Here is a 21,171-nt window from a genome sequence, read left to right as displayed (position 1 = left end):
GTGCAGATCATCGCGGATCTCGTCGTTCCAAGGCACCCACAAAAGGAAGGAACGATATTTTTATATAATCGTATTATCACATCAAGTAATAAAGTTTCAACAATTTTGAACCTCGAGGTATATGTCGGTTCTTGGCGGAATCCTGTGGCCTCGAGATCTCTAGCTGTTCCTCGTTAGTTTGAACGTATGTCTTTTGTGAAGAATTTTCTGTTTGGTGGAGGCCGGGAATCGGAGGACCCAACTGGGTTGAGCGGTGCTGATTTTACGAGCAATGCACCAGACCCGCTCGTCGAGGGTATCTTCTACCCAAGAACGCTTTACAAGTTTAATGGACACGATGACGAAAGGATATTCATAGCAATCAAGGGCAGGGTGTATGACTGTACGGCTGGGAGATCCTTTTACGGGCCAAGTGGGCCTTACAACAATTTTGCCGGGAAGGATGCCTCCAGAGGGCTTGCGAAGAACTCGTTTGATTTCGAAATGGTCAGAGAGTGGAACGAACCAATGGACGATCTCATAGACTTGACGGAGAAGGAACAAACGGCTTTGCAGAATTGGCTGGAGTATTTCGAAAGAAAGTATCCTTGCATTGGCACTTTAGAACCGGAACCAGGTATCAATGAATGAGCCCCAGGTCGTTGGGGTAGCCTTATATAAGGGGTAGGGTAGTGTGGGAGTGAGAGTATCTCGCACTGACATCGTATTTGTTTTCTTTTGATTATATACATATATTTATGCGCGTGTCTGTGGAGTCATGTTTGGTTCCAGTTCACATTATTTATTCAACGTACGCCAGAAGAACCTACAAGCACAAGTTCACGATTCGCTAAATGTTTTCTTCCCGGCCCGTCAGTGTTTGAGTTTGCACTGGTCGAGAATGTGAATTGGTTGTGGCCCCTTGGCATGAAGTCAGGTCATATCTTCTCACAGTTCCTAGGTTTTCTGGTTCTTCGCTTACTTCTGTAGGAGCGAACAAGCCTGTTAGAGTAGTTGTGTGATTCCCCTTGCGCCGAAGGGAGGGATACTTCGCTATCTTCACAGATTTTGTGCCTGTGAACTCAATATATTCAGGAGACACCTCTCCATTTACCGTTTCCATCTTTTTCTCAGGACTGAACCGTTTAACAACATTATCACTGTAATATATCACCCTAACGTCTGCATTCTTTCGTGTCAAAGTTTTGATTGTATGAACGTTCGTCGCACACTGCATCGTATTGTTGTGAACTGTTTGTTCCGCCACATTATTAATCTCGTTGTTCCTTTTGCAGTCGTGGTAATTGAAGTACTTCATCTTGATTCTTCTTTTGCTCATGAACAGTCTTCTTAGCCTTGTCTTTTGCAGTATCTTAACCTCAGGAGACCTATCACAACCCCTTTTAAAGTTTGCAATCAGTAACGGTTTGTTTCTTGCAGAACGGGGCAAAAAATTGGTAGGAATGTTGAAGGTGTCTTCAACCCTAAGGCCAGAATTGGTAATTGCCGCTTGCATACTTTGCTTATATTGCAATTTATTCAAGCGTTTGTTCTTCCGTCTGAGTTTCAATCTTTTGAAGCAAACCGCATTTTTCACCCTAATGAGAAATCTGGGAAGCCTACTTGCTCTTGGTTTAGGTGGTACCCTCATCTTTGAATGCGATGCTGCTTTACCGTTATTGAAGGTGTACTTTTGTGTCGTAGCAGACGCCTTTTTAATTTAAAATCATATTAGATTTTGGCTTCAAAAGTTCAAAAATAACTGAAATATAATACCAAATGTTAAAAATCAAGATATTGGTGCCGGAACGTCAACCTGTTTTACATCCTTTGATAGACTAGTTCTACAGATAATAAAAATTGCATGATCTTTTTGCCTGACCTTCACTAAATCATCTATCATGTTTTAAGTGCAGGACATATCGTTACTCTACCTATTGTTAACGGGGGTAAGAATAGTATCTTACTTGAAAATAGTGAAAGTCGCTTTCCGTAGTTAGGATCCGTATCTAACCTATCCTTGAACACCTGATGGTTTAAATTACGCTTATGCATATAACAGCTATAATCTACAACACGTCCAGTCCATTTCTGTCTAATTAAAGGCTACCGAAAATAACCAAGGCCAATACTTGATACAAGCTCTGGAGTATCCCTTGATATTTGATTCTCGATGTAATCGCAGATATGTTCATCCCAGTTCTACTCCCCATTCTCTGCCTTCCATTTTTCGTATTCTGCCTTTTTGGAACCTCTTGTAAGGTTCTTTCTATGTCTTCGACTTCTCAAGTGGATGTTCCAACTTTTCTCACCAATGGCTGTTAGGTTTTCGCCTTCTGGGGTTTTACAAATTGTGCAAATGAAATGCTTGTAATCGTCATGCTTCTTCCGTTCAAAAGTTTGGTCTCGCAATAACAGAGCTGCTAACTCCTCTGGTGCCTGTACTGCAGTAATCAGCTCATCCTTCAAGAACTGTTCCGTAATAGAAACTGCCCTGTCGCACACTAGAAAGTGCCATTTTGTCAAGTCAGTGGCGTTTAGCAAGAAAATACCCTCTCCATTGATATCAGGAACCAGCATTTTCTGGATCCACTTCACCTGTCTCCTTGAGTATTGTCGCGTTCGAATCTTCATTCTTTCAACGCATTCTTCAAGTTCACAACCTTCTGGATTTTCTAACCAAGGCAGAAATTCTTTGAACCCAATCACTTGCCATACACCGTTCTCCATTAGTTCCGGGGTAAGCTTATTTCTTTTGTAATACTCGAACAATTGATTTATTTCTTGCATCCCACCAGAATCTAGCATTTTATCGACTCTGTCATCTAGTCTTTTATTTAACTCAAGGGGAGTGCTGTAAAGCCAGAGGAAAATAGTATTGTACTTCAACGTAAGTTTCTGTTGTTTAAAAGTTTCACTTGGTTTGGTACCTGTAGTGTAAAATATTTCGAGCATTCTGCGTAATCTTCGTAAATCATTCGGATGGTACTTGCTTGCAATTTCAGGATCAAGCTTCTGTAATGTACTGTAAATTAGATTGCTATTTTCAGAGTTTAGGATCTTATTTTCCTCGTCACTTACTGCCCTGGTGCTGTCAGTCACACTGTTCCCCACTTTGTTAAACAAAATTTGTAGATAATAATGCGTACCTCCAACAATAATAGGCACTTTACCCCTCTCCAAAATATCTTCAATCCTTTCCAGACACTCCTTTTCGAATCTGTGTATGAAATACTCTTCGTCCCAGGGAACGTGATTCATTACATGATGTGGAATTCCCCTCCTTTCCACAAGTGGATGCTTGTTTGTGATGATCGGTACGTCTTTGTACATTTGCATAGAATCGGCATTTATCACCTCACCATTGAACCTCTCTGCTAACTCAATCGAAAGGTCAGATTTGCCAACACCTGTCGTGCCCACAATTGCAAGTATTTTTTTGCGTACATCTGTAGCCATATTCCTATAACGACCTTGCCAACGGATTGTCAAAGACCAAAGTTTCTTGAATAGCATAAACCATAAGCAGTTAAACTGAGTCCGTCACAGTCTCCAAGTACCTTGTAATGAGGCCATCGCACTAAAATTTTTCACTTTTTTCACTCTTCGATATCCCAAAAAATAAGGTACTACGCGCTGACACATGGACGAGTCAGTAACAGTTTCTAGAGACTCCACAAACGCTTAAATACCTTGTACCTTATACCAGGTTGAAAACTGTCAGTTTCTTTTACATATAACTTTAAATTACTATAATTTTAGGGCATCAACACCCGCTACAACTAGAGACATGTTTGCTGAAGGAATTGCAGTATCTTCAGCGGAATTATCTGGAAATAGTACCCATTACGTTTGTTCTTATGCACGCTGCTTCAACAAACACAGTCGAGATGCGCTTAAAAATGTGTATAATTCATTCAGACATTAATTCTGGGAACCGTTTTGAAACAATTCAAATAGGCCCCCCCGCTATATACGGGTATAATTTGTTCGATGCGTAGTTCTTGAGGGAATCAATGGTTAGCATAAAGTAGGGATATCCCCTTTAGAGCACTGTTACGTCCTCAGGTAAACGCATTTGCCGGTAGTGTGGCCGCACTATTCTGGAAATTCGTCATCGCGACCTCCAAATTCCAGCCACTTTGCTCTGCCAGCATGAACGTATACTCTGCGTTCAGCTTTGTTAATTGGTGGATCTTCGCCAATGTGTCCAATTGCATTGGATTCAGACGAGCTTGGACATCTGGTGGGATTTGGAATGTTGACATACTTGTTCCGACTGCCGTCGGGGGCGACATTGCACCGCCTGCTGCCGTTGGTGTAATGGGTGTTCCAGCAGACATTGGCGGCGGAATCCCCGGTGATGCCGAGGCGCTTATCGACGGAAGCGGTTGATACCCTGCGGGAGGAGAGGTGAGTAGAGAGCTGTCCTTCGACTGCGACAGGGGTATCGACCACGCGTTCGGCGCGTACGCCCTCACGGTAAGGAGTTCCGATGCTATCACCAATCCGCCGTTGGATACTGGTACAATCGTCCATACTCTATCAAAGCTCTTTTTACTTAGTTTAGTCTTCGTATTCGAATTGAAGTTGTTAGCGTACCTTCTCGTTCTCATTCCTGGTTTAGCTGGACTGCTTTCCTGTTTCAGTTCTGGTGCTTCCGTCTCCTCAAAGTATCCATGTAGACAGACCACAAACCCGTTGACCTGTGGGAACGAGAAGGATTCCATTTTGTATTCTGTCGGTTGCTCCAACAAATGGTGCCTTGAGCGGGGCAGATATCTAAAGATTGTACTGATCTGCGACTGGCCAAACCCTAGTCTCTGTTCCAAGGTCTTCGCACTGCTAACTTTGAGTGTATTTCTCGATTGGGTCAAGTAATGACCAAAAGGTGGGCTCTGATCCGCTCCTGAGACGTTCCGACCAACTGCCGAGGAGTCCAGACACAAAGAGAACTGGGATTGCTCCATGTAGAGCCCCATAAGCTGATTCCTATCACTGTCCCAGCAGTTGAGGAAGTTGGTGACAAAGTCTGTGATGGTTGGTCCCAGTTGGTTGTCCTCAAAGAAGAACTGTGCTGGTGGGAAGGGGAACTTGTACACGGCCTCCACTTTGGTGGCGTCTCTAACGACTACGCTGTCCAATATCACCAGTTTGGGGAATATGGCGAGCATGTCGGATTTGTACCCGCGGTACTTCGTCACCGGGTTGTTCACCATCAGCAGTTCCGACAAGTCCCTGAACTTGCGCCGCCAAAACTCGAACAGCCCCGTGGAGGCCAGCAGGTTATTCGCCAGACACAGGTTCTTCAAACGGGGCAACATTTCCGGCAGCGACTCCAAACAGGCCAAATCCTTCAGTCTGTTACCTGCCAGGTTTATACTCTCGACAACCACTGCGGGGTCCTGGGAGGCTATCTTGACCAATGCAGGAATTGTCCTCGACCGCGTCGAGACACTGGAGAGCATCCCCTTCTGCTGCAAGTCCGGGTCGCTGTACAGGTCACCCAAGTTGAGCAGTCTCGTCGTCGGGTCGTACCGTTTCAGCACTACGCTGCGCAGAAACTCTATCGTGTGTGACGTGTTCGCGGTGTCCGCTCCCATCGCCTCAAACACCAGATTCCCACCAGCAAAATTCACACCGCTCCATCGCACCAGTTGGTCCGCCTGCATTGGCGTCGCAACGTACCCTATCACGAGTGGGCCCTCTACGATCGGGTCCAGCAATGCAATCCCTGTGTTTCTCGATACAAAGTTCACCAAATCGGGCAAAGTGGCATTCTGCCAATTTCGCACGCCAACTTTCATCCTTCCTACAGGTCTCTGGCCCACCGTACCATTACGGAAACCGTCCATGACGCGTGCTCGGTCAACAATTACCTGTAAATCACAACTGTCCCCTGGATGAAGAATCCAATCCAAATCCGTTACACAGGCCAAAAAAAAGCCCTTCAAAAGCAGACAGCAATTCCAAACAAATCCCAACACAAAGCACTTCTGACCTAGCTCTGCAGACCTCAACAACCTCTCAAAAGCGCTCCCCGGAGGGGTCCATCGCGTCTGAATCCGATGACTTTGAACCGATTTTTGAAGCCAAAACTGCAAAATAAATATCACTTTCGACGAACTGAAAAATTTTCTGATATTTGAAATGAGTTTCGAGACGTGTTTTCGAGTGCGTTTGAACCGTTGCACCAGCGCCCGTTGAGAGGTTGAAAGGGTTTTGTTGGTTGTTAGGGGCAGCAGAAGAGCTTCCTAGGTGAAATGGCGCTGAGTTACGATTACGACGAGTCCAGCGAGACATGGCCCTTTTTCCTGCTGACCATTCTGCTGGTCTCGCTCGTTCCGCTGACCGCGGTCGAGGTTTACCATCTGGTCTGGGCTCCGTCTGGTGAGGATTCTCGCGGTGGTAAAGCTGCAGACGGTGGTCAATTGCTTGCGTCCTTGAACGATGAGTTCACGGAGAGCGAAATAGTGCGGTTCCGGAAGAAATTCCAGCGCAAGAGGAGTGTCTTGTTCAAGAAACGGACGCTGCTTTTGGTGAGTGGGTGGATTTTGGTTGCGTACTTGGTGCAACGGATCGGGGCGAGCGACGCCATCAGGGAGTCTGCCAAGATCATGTTCGACCCGTACGAGCTGCTGGGCATCTCGTCGAGTGCCTCGGACAAAGACATCAAGTCCGCGTACAGGAAACTGTCGCTGAAATTCCATCCGGATAAACTGCCCAAGGGGCTGTCCGAGGCGGATAGGGAAGGGCTGGAGGCACAGTACGTACAGATTACAAAGGCGTACGAGTCTCTCACGGATGAACTCATTAGATTCAACTACTTGACGTACGGGCATCCAGACGGCCCGCAGTCGGAAACGCACGGGATCGCGCTGCCCAGCTTCCTTGTCGACGCGACGTCTTCGCCGATTATTGTCACACTGTACATTCTTTCGTTTGTGCTCGTCTTACCAGTGATTGTATCCAAATGGTGGAGCAAGACGCAGTCGTACACCAAGAAGGGGATCGCCACCAAGACCGCATCCTATTTCGTTGATAGATTGGTTAACCATAAACCTTCTGAGATAGTCACTGTGGCACTGATTTTGAAATGGTTGTCCCATGCGGAGGAATTTAAACAGTTCTACCCAAATCTGGACGCAGCCACTTTCGAAAAACTGTTGAACGATCACCTTAACCGCAGGGATAGTGGGGACCAGAATGAAATCAAGTACAGGATCGTCGCGAAATGCCACTCGTTGTTGTACGGCCTACTGGACGTCTCAACAGGGTTCAGAAACGTCGAGGTCGCCACCGTCACGCTAGACACCTTCAAGTGTATTGTCCAGGCTGTCCCACACGTCACAGACGGTGAAATATTACAACTGCCAAACGTGAACAAGGCAGAATACAAGAAATCCGATGCAAATGTCCACACGTTGGGTAAACTGTTCACTCTGGACGAGACGAAAATAGGCGGAACTTTAGGCATAACTGACTCAACGCATTTGAAACAGGCCATTCAAGTCGCCTCCAACATCCCATTCCTCAGGTTACTGAAGGCAGACTTCATAGTCCCCGGCGAAGAGTACGTCACTCCGATGGCCGTTTGCTACATTTCACTAAAAGTGCTGGTACGGTCCGCAAAGCATAAAATCATCACCACAGAAAAGTTTCCATCGGAAAGATTTGAAGAATCCCAAGATTTCGAGGATATGAAGGACCCATACGCAAGGGCCTCCAAACAACCAATCATGCCGTATTCCTTTGCACCAAAGTTCCCCGTAAAGAGACGCAACGCATGGTGCTGTCTAGTGGTCACTCAAAAGGACAACAAGATCATACAATCACCATTCGTCGTCGAAAGGTTTTCGCTGAAGAACTTATCCAACGAGTTCGATAAATTAAAGGTCAAGGATCTCGACGCAGAATTCAACCCAGAAGACTGGGAGATTGGCACCATCAATATCCCACTGGGTACCCAGGCTCCACCAGCGAACGGCAAGTACTTCTTCAGAGTCATCGTCAAGTCCACAGACTATTTCGGGTCCGATATCGATATAACGATGACGATGAACGTCCGCGATCCTCCTAAACTTGAGGTTGCAGATGACGTGTACGATGCGTCGGACTCCGAGAACGACGACGATGATGAAAACGACGACGAATCGGACAGCAATTACACCGATATAGACACAGACACGGAGGTCGAAGAGGATGCCACAGGCTAAACCTTTCGCAGGTAAACGATAGACAGTTCCCGAGGGAACGCACACCAATAAGTATATAGATATTTATAATATTGCTTTATAACTCAGCTAGAGAGCGAACTGCACCTCTTGGTCCACCAATGCCTGTCCCGAACACAGTCCTGCAGATGGCAGGTATTCTTGTCTAAAGCCGCTTTCTCGTTTTATCGTTCGTTGCCGAATAGCAATGTGTTTAGTTAGATCGTGAAAACCTGTGAATAGTTTACCCAGTTGCTTTGAGGCGGGGTGGACAGCTCATACGTAGAGCAACTTAGCTGCTGCAAACCCACTTGATACGGACCGTTCTCACAACCAGGGTGCTATTTTTGCAGCGCAGCGACATGTGTGGTAAAAGAATTGCCCTTCTTCGAACTTCTAGTATATGCCTCCCGAATATATCCTGGTCAGCACTTTACTTAAGAGGGACAATCCCTCTGCGCAATTACCATAACAACCATGGTAATAAATCCCTGCCGAAGTCCATAAACATGAATACCGATCAAGAGAGATTGGATACGCTATTCAATGCTAAACTACCCAAAAAGACGGTTGTAAACCAGTTTAAGAAGATCTTGAGAGAAAAGAACCACTCTCCGAAATCAGTCAAAGGTGATAAGCCTGTACAATCTCACTTTGATAAGTTGAGCACGACCATAGTGGAAAAATACGGTAGTAAAAGGGACGCCAACAATGGAACCAGAAGTACTGGGGTCCTCTATCAGTTGATACTACAAAATAGAATCAAAGATGACCAGTTATATGAAGGAATTGTGTCATTTGCCAGCTGTCAGACAACAAATGTAGCTGAACCGAATAAAGTTGATATACCACAGTCGAGTAAGAGGACCGGACCAATAAAATCCATACCACTGGATATCCACAAGAGCAAGAACGTCAATATTGAACAAATACTGGACAGACTTGAACGTCAATTGCTGAAAAAGTCCCACAAAACAAATGAACTATATCAGGTACTGAGTAACATTATAGAGGAGGCAGATGAATTCTCAAACAAACCTAGAGATCATGATGTGGTGGAGGACAGAAACATAAACATACTCGCGTTAGAACGGTACCTGAAGAAGGTTGAAGAAGAGAAAGAACAAAAGCAACATGTAATAAGAGAGCAAGAGAAGATTTATAATTGGAATCAGTTTGCCCAAGAAAACAAACCACTATTGGCCGGGCAGTCCGTACTCCAAAGGTATTTTGTAAATAGCAACCCATTCACGAAAATGGTAAAAGGATGGAATCGGTTGTTCGATTCCTCCAAGGTCAATACTACTGCATCAAACGAGGAATTCATGATATACGATATGAAACGTGGTGAAGAATCATTACTAAAAAACAAAGACGGCCGTATACCTTATAACTTGGGCCAACGTGGGTACTTGGGTATCGTAAACAGTTCACATTACACCCCGGATGAAATTTCTGCTGTAGTTAAAAAATACGAGAATAACAGTTGGGTTTTAGTAGGGAATATTTACAACGCTAATGAAAAGCTTGTCTTCAAGAAACTATACGATCCCGAAAAGAAGGGACCCGAATCGAGGAAAGTAAAGAATATCGTCGTGTTCATACTATTGTTATTGGTACCCGCGACCCTGTACAAGAAGAGCATGGCGAGGGTTGAACAGCTTGAAGGTGAGAACGATAGCAATTCCGGGAACTAACATAGTAACATTACTTTATATTCATTGTGTATAAGACATAACACGGGACCGCCGAAATTGTGAAATGTGGTTTACCAGTCATTTAGGGATTCCAGTAACATTTGCTTCCTAATGGCATTGTTATCAATAAGTTTCCGATCCGCCTTGATTCTTTGGTAGTAAATCGGACAATCGTATGACTCGCAACTACGTGCAAAACTCTCCCCTTGATAACTGGCATCTCTACTGTATTTGTAAGAGCAAACTCTGCATACCGTGTCCAACCTTGACATCGTTTCTACTCGAGAAAGCTTATCGATCAATAAGTTAGCTACCGTCCCACTTCTATCCTGTTCGCATTTCAAGCACAGTAATGAATTTTCAGATGAGATGACATTGGTTGAGCAGTTTGTACACAGTTGGGATGTACCTACATTGTCTGTCAGTTTATTCCCAACTGCACTGTGTCTGTTAAATCTTGTCAGATCGTACGTCCATTCCGTCACATTTATACCCATAATATTGAAAAGTCTTGACAAAGGTGGAACCAAAGTTTTCATGATATAATACTCCGCATCGAGAAGGCAGTTTGGATTGGCAAGAAATTCAGCCGGCGAAATACTCCTACTTCTCAAGGTATCCCCTGCCTTACCCCTTATTACGACATACGGTATTCTCTCTTTGTACTGCGGATGAGCCCGGTGGTCATGTTCATTTTGTCTGGCTGCCACCACAGCACCAGGAGGAGCAGTCTGCTCACTTTTGTAAGCTCCCAATTTGACTTCCTTTGCAAAACAGAAGTCCTGTATTGAAACATTGTTTTCTTCGATCTTTGTGAATTGTTCTTGTACGTATTTCTTTACTGCAGACAAGTCTTTTGTATCAAACAGCAGTCGTAGTGATTTTTCTACAATTTTCTGTTGGGCGGGGTGTCCATCACGACGAATAGTCTCAATACCCTTAGCGTCAAAAATTGGCTCTTTTTGGTTCCGTTTCTCGAATGCATACCCAACGTACCTTTTTTTACTAACCAAAATGCTTGGATGATAAACCTTTTCAAATTTCAAAAAAATTGGAGCTGGGTTTGCCTTGCTGACTGCAATGGATATTTCTTCACCAATTCTAAACGCATCCTCTTTGCTTTTACCTGGGAGATAAACAAACAAACTGTCAGTATCGCCATAAACAACTTTGGCACCCCAATGATCGTTCATCTCAATCAAATCGATAGCTTTCTGCAATATCTCTCTTCCTGTTTGAACAATACTGTCTGCCAATTCTGAGCAAGGCATTCTGCCAGAAAACGAAGCAGAAGTATAACCGTATGTTACATTTGCCAGAAGCTTTAAAGCCACTTGTCTATTGTTCAGTTGTTTTTTCAAAGACGCCGGTGGATCGTCAAGTTGTGACATAGTTTTTTTAACCATCACTCTCAAATCAAGGATCTCGGTTAGCATTTTAGCAAGCATTGATTTCCTAATATCGGGTTTCACATAAACAATGCCATTTGGGGATATATTAACGTCATCCTTTAAAATTTTCAGTACTCCTTTTTCCAAATGAACTTTAGTTACTCCTATCTTGTTGTCTTCTAAATTTAAATCTCCTACCTTTCCAATCATGGTAGAGTAGCAATAATTTTGTGCGACCATTACAGATGGATACAATGACTGGAAATCCAGAACTACCAGTGGGCTCTTGTAAAATGCCGATTCCGGCTCCATTATCAACGGAACACACTCTAGCGCCTTTTGTTCTTTAACCGCTATTTTACTTGGTGATAATAAAAGGAAGTTTTCCGATCCACAAATTCTCCTTAGAAACGATTCTACTCTATATTGTGATCCTCTATGGTACACAGAGTGAAAATCAATTCCTAATAACCTTGAAAATTCTGTTGTCCGAGCTATAAAATCATCTTTTGTCAGTATTTCGATATTGATTCGCACCCGAGTTTGCCAGTACATTATCACTGTTTTCAAGCTACTGACCATCTCATTAACATTCCACATGCAAGTTAAGCTTTTATAAGAATAGCGAGGTAACCTGTAATGAAGAAGATGGTATGCTATATTCTCAATAGTATATTGTGTCAGTGTCAAATTAGATCTCATTAACCTCCAAATATTCAGCATATGTCTACCAGTAATTGTAATGTCGGTAGAGTGGTTATGTCCCCATGCATCTTTGCCCTTTGATTTTCTCTGCTGCGAGGTTCGGGCAAGTTCAGATATAAAATCAAATTTATGAATTTTGTTGCAACGGTCGATGATATAGCCCCATGAAGACATATGGACCTCAAAGCCTGACAATATGTCGGGATCGAAAAGCAAAACAAGGTCTGTCAACGCATCAAACATGTCAAACTCCTTTTCGTAAAATGCCACAGTCAGGGGATGACAAGCTTGTTCAATTTTGGTCATTTGGTGTTTATTAGAAAAATCGTCGATGACACACATTATTCCTTCGGTTTCTAAAGGTAGCTCGAAAGGATATGTTTCATTGTCAATGCACCAAAAAATGATCACTACTTCGTCTATTAATGGGTCTGGGTTCTTATCACCTCTTGTATTAACATGCACTTCGAGTGACATGTGAGTTAATTGATCGTGTATTTTTTTCTCTTTCTTCTTATAGGAACCAGGGCTCTTGTACTTGTATCCAAATTTGGAGTCCGAATATTTCTCAATTTGTGACTGGTCTTTCTTAATCCTTTGCTCCTTACATTCGTTCGTTACTTTTTGGAAAGAAGGTGGTTTCTTAATGTACTTCCAAGTATTGAACAATTTAGTTACAGTCTTGGATTTGGAAACAATACTATCAGAGTTAAACGTAATGGGTATACGATCGCTCAAGTGAGTAGATGTAATCTCAAACCTTTTTCCCGCGTAAACATACGGTTTTTCTTCAAGGTCTATGGGGTTACTAAAATATGGATCCTGGTAATCGATTTTCGGGTGTCCTTGGTCACAGAGATCATCTAATATTGTCTTAAAGTCTACCTTTGGTTTTTTGAAGATATAGGTAGAATGACCGGCATTTGAAGTTTTCCGTTTACTTACTATACCTTTCCTTTTGATTACTTCGCTAGTAGAATGGAGGTTAGGTTCCCTCGGAAGATGGTTTTCCTTTTTCTTCGCCATGGACTGAGTTAATTCCTTGTCCATAGAGAACTTCTGAGTCAACGATACATCTTCATACATTTTATTTGACTCGCCAAGGTCACCTAGATCATCAGGTTCATCAAAAGGATCGGTCTCATTCTTATTGAGATTATCATCCAATTGCATTTCATTATGTTGTTCATCATGGGTTCCATGGTAGGTCTCCTGAGGGACCGTGTTGTTACTTACAGTAGCCGGTGGTCCCATCTGACTATGTGGTGGTTTCCGTAAAACATCTGGTTCCTGTGGCCATAAATCTGGCAGAGATTCAAATGGTCGTGGGACGTTTGCATATACATCTTTATTCTTCATAAAATCGTCCATACTACTCGTCTCATTAAATAAAGCGTTTGTACAATTCATTGCCTTATCATATAAGTTCTTATTCTCCTTCGAATACTGCCAGTCCGCATTGAAATCTGATAATCTTTCGACATCTGGTGCCACTCTGTATTTCTTCAATCCAACCATTTGTCTCAATACTGCTATATCCGTGGCCATTCTCTTTGTGGATGTGACATATTGGGTTTTATCTGGTTCCTCTTTATCTTCCGATTTTCTGTAAAATACTCGTTGGATATCCGTGTGGTGCAGTTCATCGATGTTGCGTATGAAATTTGGTAAAATATCCATCTCAAGTAACCCATTCCCAACTCTTCGAAACTCAGCATTGTGCAAAACGTTAAATCCGTCTTTGACAAATTTGGCTAGAAATTGATCTAGCTCCTGTGTCATCGTTAGATTATTGATGTCTAGGAGTTCATTCAATACTGGTTGTCTGAAATAGCATTTCTGAAGCTTGATCCAATAACAACCAAATAGATTAAAATCAGTCAAAAACTGGAGAATGTAAGGTATGTGTGCTTCGAACACTTCAATGTCCGAATTTAAGGCGGCGCCATTTCTTATCAAATCTGTCACTCTATGAACATGAGACGGATTCAGCAAACATATTTTGTAAAACAATGACCAGTTAGTATGATATCCATAAAATGGCATTCCCTTTACAACAGAAACATTGGCAATATATTTCAAATTCCCAAGCTGGTTGATGGGGCTTTCTGGTTTCTCTCCAGAGTTGTATCCAGGTCCTTTATCTTGGTTCTTGGATTTTTTGTTTTGAAAGAACAGTACTCGTATACGATTTTCCAGCGTTAGATGTAACTGCGTACATTTTTGATTTACTATGGTTGACGTTTCGTTCTTGAACTCTCCATCATATGGTATAAATATATACGGGAAGATGCCATGCACATGGCACAGCGTCTGATGTCCGCTCGGTATATTCCCATATATTCTGATGACAGGAACATATTCGTATTTATTCAAAGGCAAACTAGTCCCGTGATTGGTATCCAACAGAGTAGACGGTTTGCACATATACGAATCATAGTTGTTCATTTGGATATGTATCATCTCAGAATCCAAATCGGATAGCGATATATCACTAGAAGTTTCGGTAGTCGAAGTCATCCCTCAGTCATTGTCGATGTAGCGTGCTTGCTTGCGTATTTTGGTTAAAGTACCGACCGGTGGGAAACCGTCTTCAAAAGAACTGTTTGGGTGTGTAACGTTTTCGAACACATTCAAAATTGTAAAATGAATATTATTATCGGCAATTTTGAAGACCCTGAAACAACACTTACCGATCAAAAGGAAATGTTTCCTATCATACTTCAGCATTTGGTGCTACCGATTAACTTGTGTGATGGATAATAGGAATACGATTGTATATGTGAAAATGAAGGGCCCTAGACCGCCGGGGTTTGAAGACCGCCCGCCATTCGAATGGAACTCGGACAAGGATGCCCAACTTTGGGCGTTTATTTCAAAGCTGGAGAACTCATTGGAGCAAATAAATTGGGAAGGGTTGTCCACGGCATTGAACACTCCGATATACTTTCTACGGCGAAGAAGTTACAAACTATTTGCGATACACATGGAGTTTTTACAAAGGCAGTTCCACGACAAGAGGACGAGTTCTGTTACTGAACAACCTGCCAAAAATAAACCACAACAGCAAATTACAACACACGAGGGTAATGATAGCGACATAACTGAACCACTAAAACAATCACATAAACAAATGTCATTCCACAAGGCAGCAACTCCAGGCAGCCCATTCAATGGGTCTAAGTTGGGATCAGCAATCAATTCGAGCATGGATTTGACTGCGAGTGAACACACCTTGAGCTCCAAAGAAAGTACAGAAAATTCAACAACGGAAGCCACACGGCAGCTACATACCTCTAGAATATTAAAATATAGAAAGGATTCACGAGGTTCTCATCGTTCTGCATCCAGAGGAACACCCAACGGCAACGTGGAAGGTGACAGTGACAGTGACCTATCATCAAGTCTTAGTGTGAGTAAATCTGCGTTGGAGGAGGCGTTAATGGATCGTCTTCATTTCTAGAAGGCATCTTCCACAACAACAATCGAAAAACCATGTTTCCTTCAGAAATTTGCGGCGTTTCTCCACAGCCAAGCTCAAAACTCCAGAACAATCAATACATATCTCTGCTCCCTCCGAAATATCCTTGTTGGCAGTGAAAATCATTTCTCTTCCGTGTCTGGACTTTGTAATGTTCGGAACACAACTGTGGTTAGCATAAGAAGCACAAGGAAAGACAGAGTACCCTAAAAATTCTCTACTGTCAACGCCCTCATCTTCTTGCCATAGTCCAAATGCATTCGCATACTCAGAACCGGCGATGTGTCTAAATAGCTCGATGCTAAAGTGTGTTTTCAAAATATCAGGCAGTAAGATATAGAGTATCTTAAATACTGAAGTTTGCAGGTGCAGTAATACAGGGTATTTTTTTATTTTATCGAGCTCGTTGGATTGCAAACCATTAAATTCAACTTTCGTGTCGAAATCAAGGGAGTGCTGTTTCAACTTGAAGAGGGTCATCGTGACAAAACGGGCACATGAATAGTCGTCCTCAGATATAGAAGGAAACATATTCAACTGCTTGCTCTTTTTCATTTTTTCCACTTTTGGTATCCAAGAATCTTTCACTTGGCTCCAGCCCTCTTCTATCACATCCAAAGAAATCTTTCTAGAATTCAGTTCAATCTCATTATCTATGCTTAGTTCTTTTGATGCAATTCGATAATGGTTTAAGAGTATTTCGTAGCCGTCGATAAGATAAGAGATATTCGGCATTTCCAAATAAGTCTCTAAACAGTGATCTGAACAGAACCATAGGCCAGCGCCCATGAATTTATTCGATTTTTTCAAAATATTCGCTGTATCAGCCATTAGTCTCCCAAATTGATCAGCACTTATCCTATATTTCATATTGCGGCCACTCGTGTAACCGTAACAATAGTGACACACTTCTTTCCTAAAGTCATAAGCAATTGATTTGCCTGTAAAATCAGTACTTCTTAAAACAACATCTCCTTTTCGTAATTGCTTCGTTGCAAAACATGCCCTACCTCCCCATGTCGTCTGCCTAACATTGTAAGGTCGGTCAACATTTGCTGCCAGGATAGCCAACGTCGAACTGTAGTGTGAGATGTTGTTCATCTGGTCCCTGAGCTGCGCGATTAAAGGCGCGCAGGAATTTCTTCCAGCCCGAATTTTTCTCGGCGGTAAATTCTTTTTTGTTTAAGAAAGTTGGTAGTCCTCAAGACTTGTGTCTTTCGGAGTTGTTAGGAACTCATCTTCTCCTTGTAAACGTGCCAGAGGTGCAACAGATGGTCTTCCATGAGCACATTGGAATGGCAGATAACAATTAATCAGTTGTTTTAAAAGCAACTCCGCTTCTGTTTTTGATAATTTGTCCCCAAACATAATAGCTGAACGGCAAGCTTTGCTGTTGAAGATCTCAATAATCACAGTAGGGACGCTGGATATATATTTCCACCAAGTCAGATCATTTCGTGTTTCGTAATTCATCTTGAGATTAGAAAGTGGAAGTTTGGTGAATTGGTTCAGGTCATTCATATGCTGTACTAGCCCGCTTTTTAAAAACTTCCTATCGCCGTTGACTTTATCCACCAATACATCCGGTAATGTTTCAATATCGATTGAATTGTCATCGTTGAGCTTGTAGTGTACTCCCCACAACTTTAGTTCATTTGTGTAATGTTTGAACATACTGTATTCCAATGGGCTAACGGGAATGCAACTGCTATTTATTTTTTGAAGGTGTAGTGTTTGTCCTATCACGTTGGATACGAATTCTTGTAAATAGATTTCTAACTTGATTCTTTCGTCACATGCGTGTTGATCTAAAATTATCAGTGAGTGTCTTGCTGGATTATCAGCTGACTCTGGTGTTTTCAATAAAATGAATTTGTCATCCACTTGATTTATTACTGTCGAGGCTTTCAGTTGCTCTCTCGAAATACATACATCAACTTGTTCATTCTGTTCCGTAAACCTTGGAATATCCAGCCAACAGGAATGGTTAGAAGTGACAGGCTGTCCATTTTCATCGGGCCCCTCTTCAACCTGTCCCAGTGGGAAGTGGATTTCGTTACTACCCCTTTCGTGACTTGCTTTAAAAATTTTATGACGAGCGCTGGTTATAGATGTTATACTACTCTTTTTAGCATATCTGATCTTTGATTCCCTGATGCAAAACTGAAATGAGGGTGGTTCTTTAGTTAGACTATCGTTCAAAAATCCCTCTTTTTTGGTCGCAATGTGATCTTCGGTCAAATAACCCTGGACTTTCAAGAAAGATTTAAATGCCTTCAGAATTAAGGCTTGAAGAGTTTGGAAATGACTGGGCTTGAATATTGTTTTCGTAAAATCTTGCACTAGATCGTCAATAGTTTGAGGACATATTATATCGATGATAAATGTGGGGTAGAATTTGTATGGATTTCCGACGTATTTGACGGTTGTTTCCATGACAGCTTTTTGGCCAAAGGACGACGTCCTAAATATTTCGTTGATCTTTTTCATAAACTTGTTGTTGTTGTAGTTTCGACCATTGATGAAAATAAATTGCAGGTTCTTATCCTTTACCGGGCATTTGGATATTACACCTTTCAGAGAAAACTCGTTGAAATCGATTGAAATATTCTTAAACATGTTGGGCGGGATGACTGGGCCAAAAATATGTCGCAGTAGTTGTGAATATAGCGTTGTGGGGGGTTCACCTTCCATATCCTGTAGTAGAAATGGCTTTGTTATCACCTCAGTTGTGTCCTTCTTGACCTGACTGACAGTTATCTTGACAGAAGGGTGTTTTATCAGGATTTGAAGTACATCACTCTTCAAGGTCAAGATCTGCCTAAAGAGTGGTTCTGTTGATAAGTATTCTTTCCTTACTGGTAGATTATACAACATATCTTCCACCAGCACCAGAGTGCCACTTTCTTCCTTCCTGAAGGGCTTTATTTTAAAGTTGTCATCTTCGCATACGTCATGCACGGATGGTTCGAACATTACTGCAGCAGTCCCGGGGATACGTCGTAACCAGGCGGAGTTGTAGTCGTGTACTTTGGAAGTAACTGTGAGGTTACTTACTTTGCTGATAAAATGAATCGCTTCTCCCCTGAAACCGTATGTCCGCAACGATGGCAAATCATCTAGGGACGCTATCTTGGAGGTAAAATTGGGACACCCTAAATGATCCAAGTCTCTACAGGAGATTCCACTTCCGTTATCCCTAACACTGAATTTCCAGCTGGAGAAATCGATGACAACCTGAACTTCGCTGGCGCCGGCGTCTACTGAATTTTGTAAGAGCTCTCTAACCGCTGAGGTCAGGGATACGTTGTACTGCTGGGACTGCAGCTTGCTGTAGACCGACCTGTCCAACAAATGTATCGACTGGGTCATTCAACACATATTATATAGCACCAGCGATGCTCGAGAGACAAGTGAGGCCAATCAGAGAGGGCTCTACGCTTCTCTCTTTACCGGTGAACGATGTGGTAACGCGGTCCGGTTTTTCTCATTTTCTCTTTTTCACCTTTAAAAATAACCGTTACTGTTACATGTGCCAACCGGGGGAGCCCTATCTACACTAGAGCAAGAGAGAGGGACACTGACGGCTACACTACTCTTATCTTCTTACCGTTGGACATGTCGTGTTGCTTTGCTCCGTTCAATGTAGGACATTTCATTATTCATCTACATATGCATATCTAAGGCCTCTTAAGTTAAGATGGATCTCCGCAGAAGGTGCAACCTGTGGTCTCACCGGGCGGTTGCGACGGTTCCATTAGCCCATTTATTCCCCTCTTGTGCCACCCCTGCAGTGACTGTCACATAGTGCGTCCCTGGTTGTTTCGTCGTGGTTACGTATGTAACTTCACCAGTGACAGTAACATATTGTGTCTCAGTTGCACCTGGGCATTGTGTAGCTGTCTCTATCTTCACGGGACCTTGCGTGTCTTCGAAGGTCGCAACATTTTGTCTCTTCATCGTCTGTGTTACTGTCAGAAGCCGTGTTATCGTGGATGTGTACGTTGTGCTAGTATCCTTGTGTGTTGTCGTGGATTCAGAGGTGTGTACCGACACTATTGGTGACTGTAACGAGGTGTACCACACTGTGTTATAAACTGTACTTTCTTCTGTAGTTGTCAGCGTGTGCGTCTCTGCATCGGTGGCGTTGTGTGCTGATAATATCGTTGATGGGGTCGCAGTACCAGCACTGTGGTATCCCGTCTCATTGTGGTGCGTGACACCAATGCAGAGAGTAAAAGTGGAAAGAATAGCGAGAGACTTCGTTAGTAGCATCGGTCAAGGAGATAGTTTCTGTAAAGACTGGTCTTGTTCCTGGTCAGTTTAACTGTTCCAGGTGGAGGGACAATCTGCACCCTAACCCACTACCAGCATGTATATATATATACTCTCCCCCACATGCACATTGCAATATACTACCAAAATACCTCAATTGGTATTGATATTAATGGAACCGTTCATTGCAACGCGAAAAGTCAACATTTCGTGTCGACCGATGCTTAAATAACCGCATAGTCTTTTCCTCTCGTAGTTATTTTTGTTCCGACCTCAAAATAGGATTTACTCGGTTTACCTCCCCTCGTGTCGCCCAGTTGTAGTGGGGCCGGAGAACGAATTACATTGGGAATGTCGCTCCCCGTTCCTCACCCATTGGACCCGTAGGATGATCTACCGTCGCGTTGAGGTTTACCCTTCACTCCAAGTAGACTGTTGTAGACGCTGCTTTCATTACTTGAACACGCTGGCGCGCTTCTCTCGTCTGTTTCAGACTCTTCGACGTCCCCCACAAGCATCGCTACGTTGTCCTTGGACTCAAAATTGTCCAAGTTCTCTTTGTTGAGGTGATGCAGTTTGATGATGTTGTCGATGCAGCAGTACTGGAAGCAGTTGAGCAGCACTGGGGAGACGAACATCACCAGAAACACTTGAAAGTTCGGCCACGGGTCTGACCATCCCAGAACAAGGTTTGCGAACCAGTACGCCATGTCCTCGAAGTAGTTGAGCACCAAAAATATAACGAACTTCATACCGACGAGTCCCAAGATAAACACGACCAACTGCTTGCAAAAGGCGGAAAACAGCGGGATCTTGCCCTGCATGTGGAACGAACCACACCACCCGGTACACTCGTTACTATCTAAATCCAACTCCGGCTCCAACGTGTGGTGTTCCTCAAAGTAGTTCCCGCTTTCGACGTTTGTGATGTTACACATGTGCGCCAGCTTCTCTATATAATGCAAAGTGACCCACAGTATGGGGATACCCAGTGTGGTATCCATCAGCAGGTTCACAAAATACCAGTCACACTGCTCCCCGTCGTCCCCGTCGTCCCCGTCGTCCCCTGCCCCTGCCATATGGAAGAGGAACCGCACCGAGGACGATCGCCTCTTCCACACACTGATGCCCAGGTTCAAGAAGTGGATCACTAGCGATCCGATCATCTGCTTGCTTATATCGTAGGCCCAAACGATCAGTTTCCTGCGTGGGTGTTCGTAGTTCCTCTTCAAAAGAAGCACCATGACGACGAGTAATCCCATGAGACACTGTATTATAAGGGAAACTGGGCCCAACAGCTGGCACGTCCCCTTCTTTGGCTTGTAATTCATCACGGCGGTGTATGTCAAGGTTCTGCTAGGCTTCACGGTCAGTGCAAACTTCCTTATTAATGAATGAGAATAAGGTGTTTAATAAATAATAATGGTCCC

General features: G+C 43.2%; 12 protein-coding genes across 12 annotated transcripts; 4 read left to right on the top strand and 8 right to left on the bottom strand.

Annotated features, from left to right (window-relative positions):
• Positions 1 to 186: 186 nt before the first annotated feature.
• DAP1 (Dap1p) lies at positions 187 to 630 on the top strand (the record flags this gene model as incomplete). Its single annotated transcript, XM_022610193.1, has 1 exon — positions 187 to 630. The coding sequence occupies one exon, from the start codon at positions 187 to 189 to the stop codon at positions 628 to 630; it is 444 nt and encodes a 147-aa protein (XP_022466514.1).
• A 199-nt stretch (positions 631 to 829) lies between these two features.
• OSW1 (Osw1p) lies at positions 830 to 1,630 on the bottom strand (the record flags this gene model as incomplete). Its single annotated transcript, XM_022610192.1, has 1 exon — positions 830 to 1,630. The coding sequence occupies one exon, from the start codon at positions 1,628 to 1,630 to the stop codon at positions 830 to 832; it is 801 nt and encodes a 266-aa protein (XP_022466513.1).
• A 551-nt stretch (positions 1,631 to 2,181) lies between these two features.
• MOD5 (tRNA dimethylallyltransferase) lies at positions 2,182 to 3,438 on the bottom strand (the record flags this gene model as incomplete). The annotated part of the gene is made up of 1 exon (XM_022610191.1): positions 2,182 to 3,438. One exon carries the CDS (start codon positions 3,436 to 3,438, stop codon positions 2,182 to 2,184), a length of 1,257 nt encoding a protein of 418 aa, XP_022466512.1.
• A 605-nt stretch (positions 3,439 to 4,043) lies between these two features.
• KNAG0J01850 (uncharacterized protein) lies at positions 4,044 to 5,834 on the bottom strand (the record flags this gene model as incomplete). The annotated part of the gene is made up of 1 exon (XM_022610190.1): positions 4,044 to 5,834. One exon carries the CDS (start codon positions 5,832 to 5,834, stop codon positions 4,044 to 4,046), a length of 1,791 nt encoding a protein of 596 aa, XP_022466511.1.
• A 408-nt stretch (positions 5,835 to 6,242) lies between these two features.
• SEC63 (protein-transporting protein SEC63) lies at positions 6,243 to 8,195 on the top strand (the record flags this gene model as incomplete). The annotated part of the gene is made up of 1 exon (XM_022610189.1): positions 6,243 to 8,195. The coding sequence occupies one exon, from the start codon at positions 6,243 to 6,245 to the stop codon at positions 8,193 to 8,195; it is 1,953 nt and encodes a 650-aa protein (XP_022466510.1).
• A 359-nt stretch (positions 8,196 to 8,554) lies between these two features.
• KNAG0J01830 (uncharacterized protein) lies at positions 8,555 to 9,889 on the top strand (the record flags this gene model as incomplete). Its single annotated transcript, XM_022610188.1, has 1 exon — positions 8,555 to 9,889. The coding sequence occupies one exon, from the start codon at positions 8,555 to 8,557 to the stop codon at positions 9,887 to 9,889; it is 1,335 nt and encodes a 444-aa protein (XP_022466509.1).
• Positions 9,890 to 9,960: 71 nt separating this feature from the next.
• REV3 (DNA-directed DNA polymerase) lies at positions 9,961 to 14,505 on the bottom strand (the record flags this gene model as incomplete). Its single annotated transcript, XM_022610187.1, has 1 exon — positions 9,961 to 14,505. One exon carries the CDS (start codon positions 14,503 to 14,505, stop codon positions 9,961 to 9,963), a length of 4,545 nt encoding a protein of 1,514 aa, XP_022466508.1.
• Positions 14,506 to 14,740: 235 nt separating this feature from the next.
• On the top strand, positions 14,741 to 15,448 carry ATG29 (Atg29p; the record flags this gene model as incomplete). The annotated part of the gene is made up of 1 exon (XM_022610186.1): positions 14,741 to 15,448. The coding sequence occupies one exon, from the start codon at positions 14,741 to 14,743 to the stop codon at positions 15,446 to 15,448; it is 708 nt and encodes a 235-aa protein (XP_022466507.1).
• Positions 15,425 to 16,567, bottom strand: SET6 (Set6p; the record flags this gene model as incomplete). The annotated part of the gene is made up of 1 exon (XM_022610184.1): positions 15,425 to 16,567. The coding sequence occupies one exon, from the start codon at positions 16,565 to 16,567 to the stop codon at positions 15,425 to 15,427; it is 1,143 nt and encodes a 380-aa protein (XP_022466506.1).
• Positions 16,568 to 16,648: 81 nt separating this feature from the next.
• MLH3 (mismatch repair protein MLH3) lies at positions 16,649 to 18,838 on the bottom strand (the record flags this gene model as incomplete). Its single annotated transcript, XM_022610183.1, has 1 exon — positions 16,649 to 18,838. The coding sequence occupies one exon, from the start codon at positions 18,836 to 18,838 to the stop codon at positions 16,649 to 16,651; it is 2,190 nt and encodes a 729-aa protein (XP_022466505.1).
• Positions 18,839 to 19,198: 360 nt separating this feature from the next.
• KNAG0J01780 (uncharacterized protein) lies at positions 19,199 to 19,741 on the bottom strand (the record flags this gene model as incomplete). Its single annotated transcript, XM_022610182.1, has 1 exon — positions 19,199 to 19,741. The coding sequence occupies one exon, from the start codon at positions 19,739 to 19,741 to the stop codon at positions 19,199 to 19,201; it is 543 nt and encodes a 180-aa protein (XP_022466504.1).
• A 368-nt stretch (positions 19,742 to 20,109) lies between these two features.
• KNAG0J01770 (uncharacterized protein) lies at positions 20,110 to 21,072 on the bottom strand (the record flags this gene model as incomplete). Its single annotated transcript, XM_022610181.1, has 1 exon — positions 20,110 to 21,072. The coding sequence occupies one exon, from the start codon at positions 21,070 to 21,072 to the stop codon at positions 20,110 to 20,112; it is 963 nt and encodes a 320-aa protein (XP_022466503.1).
• Between the last annotated feature and the right edge of the window lie 99 nt (positions 21,073 to 21,171).

The sequence above is a fragment of the Huiozyma naganishii genome, chromosome 10 (genome assembly GCF_000348985.1).
Source record: "Huiozyma naganishii CBS 8797 chromosome 10, complete genome".
Lineage (NCBI taxonomy): Eukaryota > Fungi > Ascomycota > Saccharomycetes > Saccharomycetales > Saccharomycetaceae > Huiozyma > Huiozyma naganishii.
The sequence above is the reverse complement of the archived record's forward strand: the minus strand, read 5'-3'. Positions and strand labels throughout refer to the sequence as shown.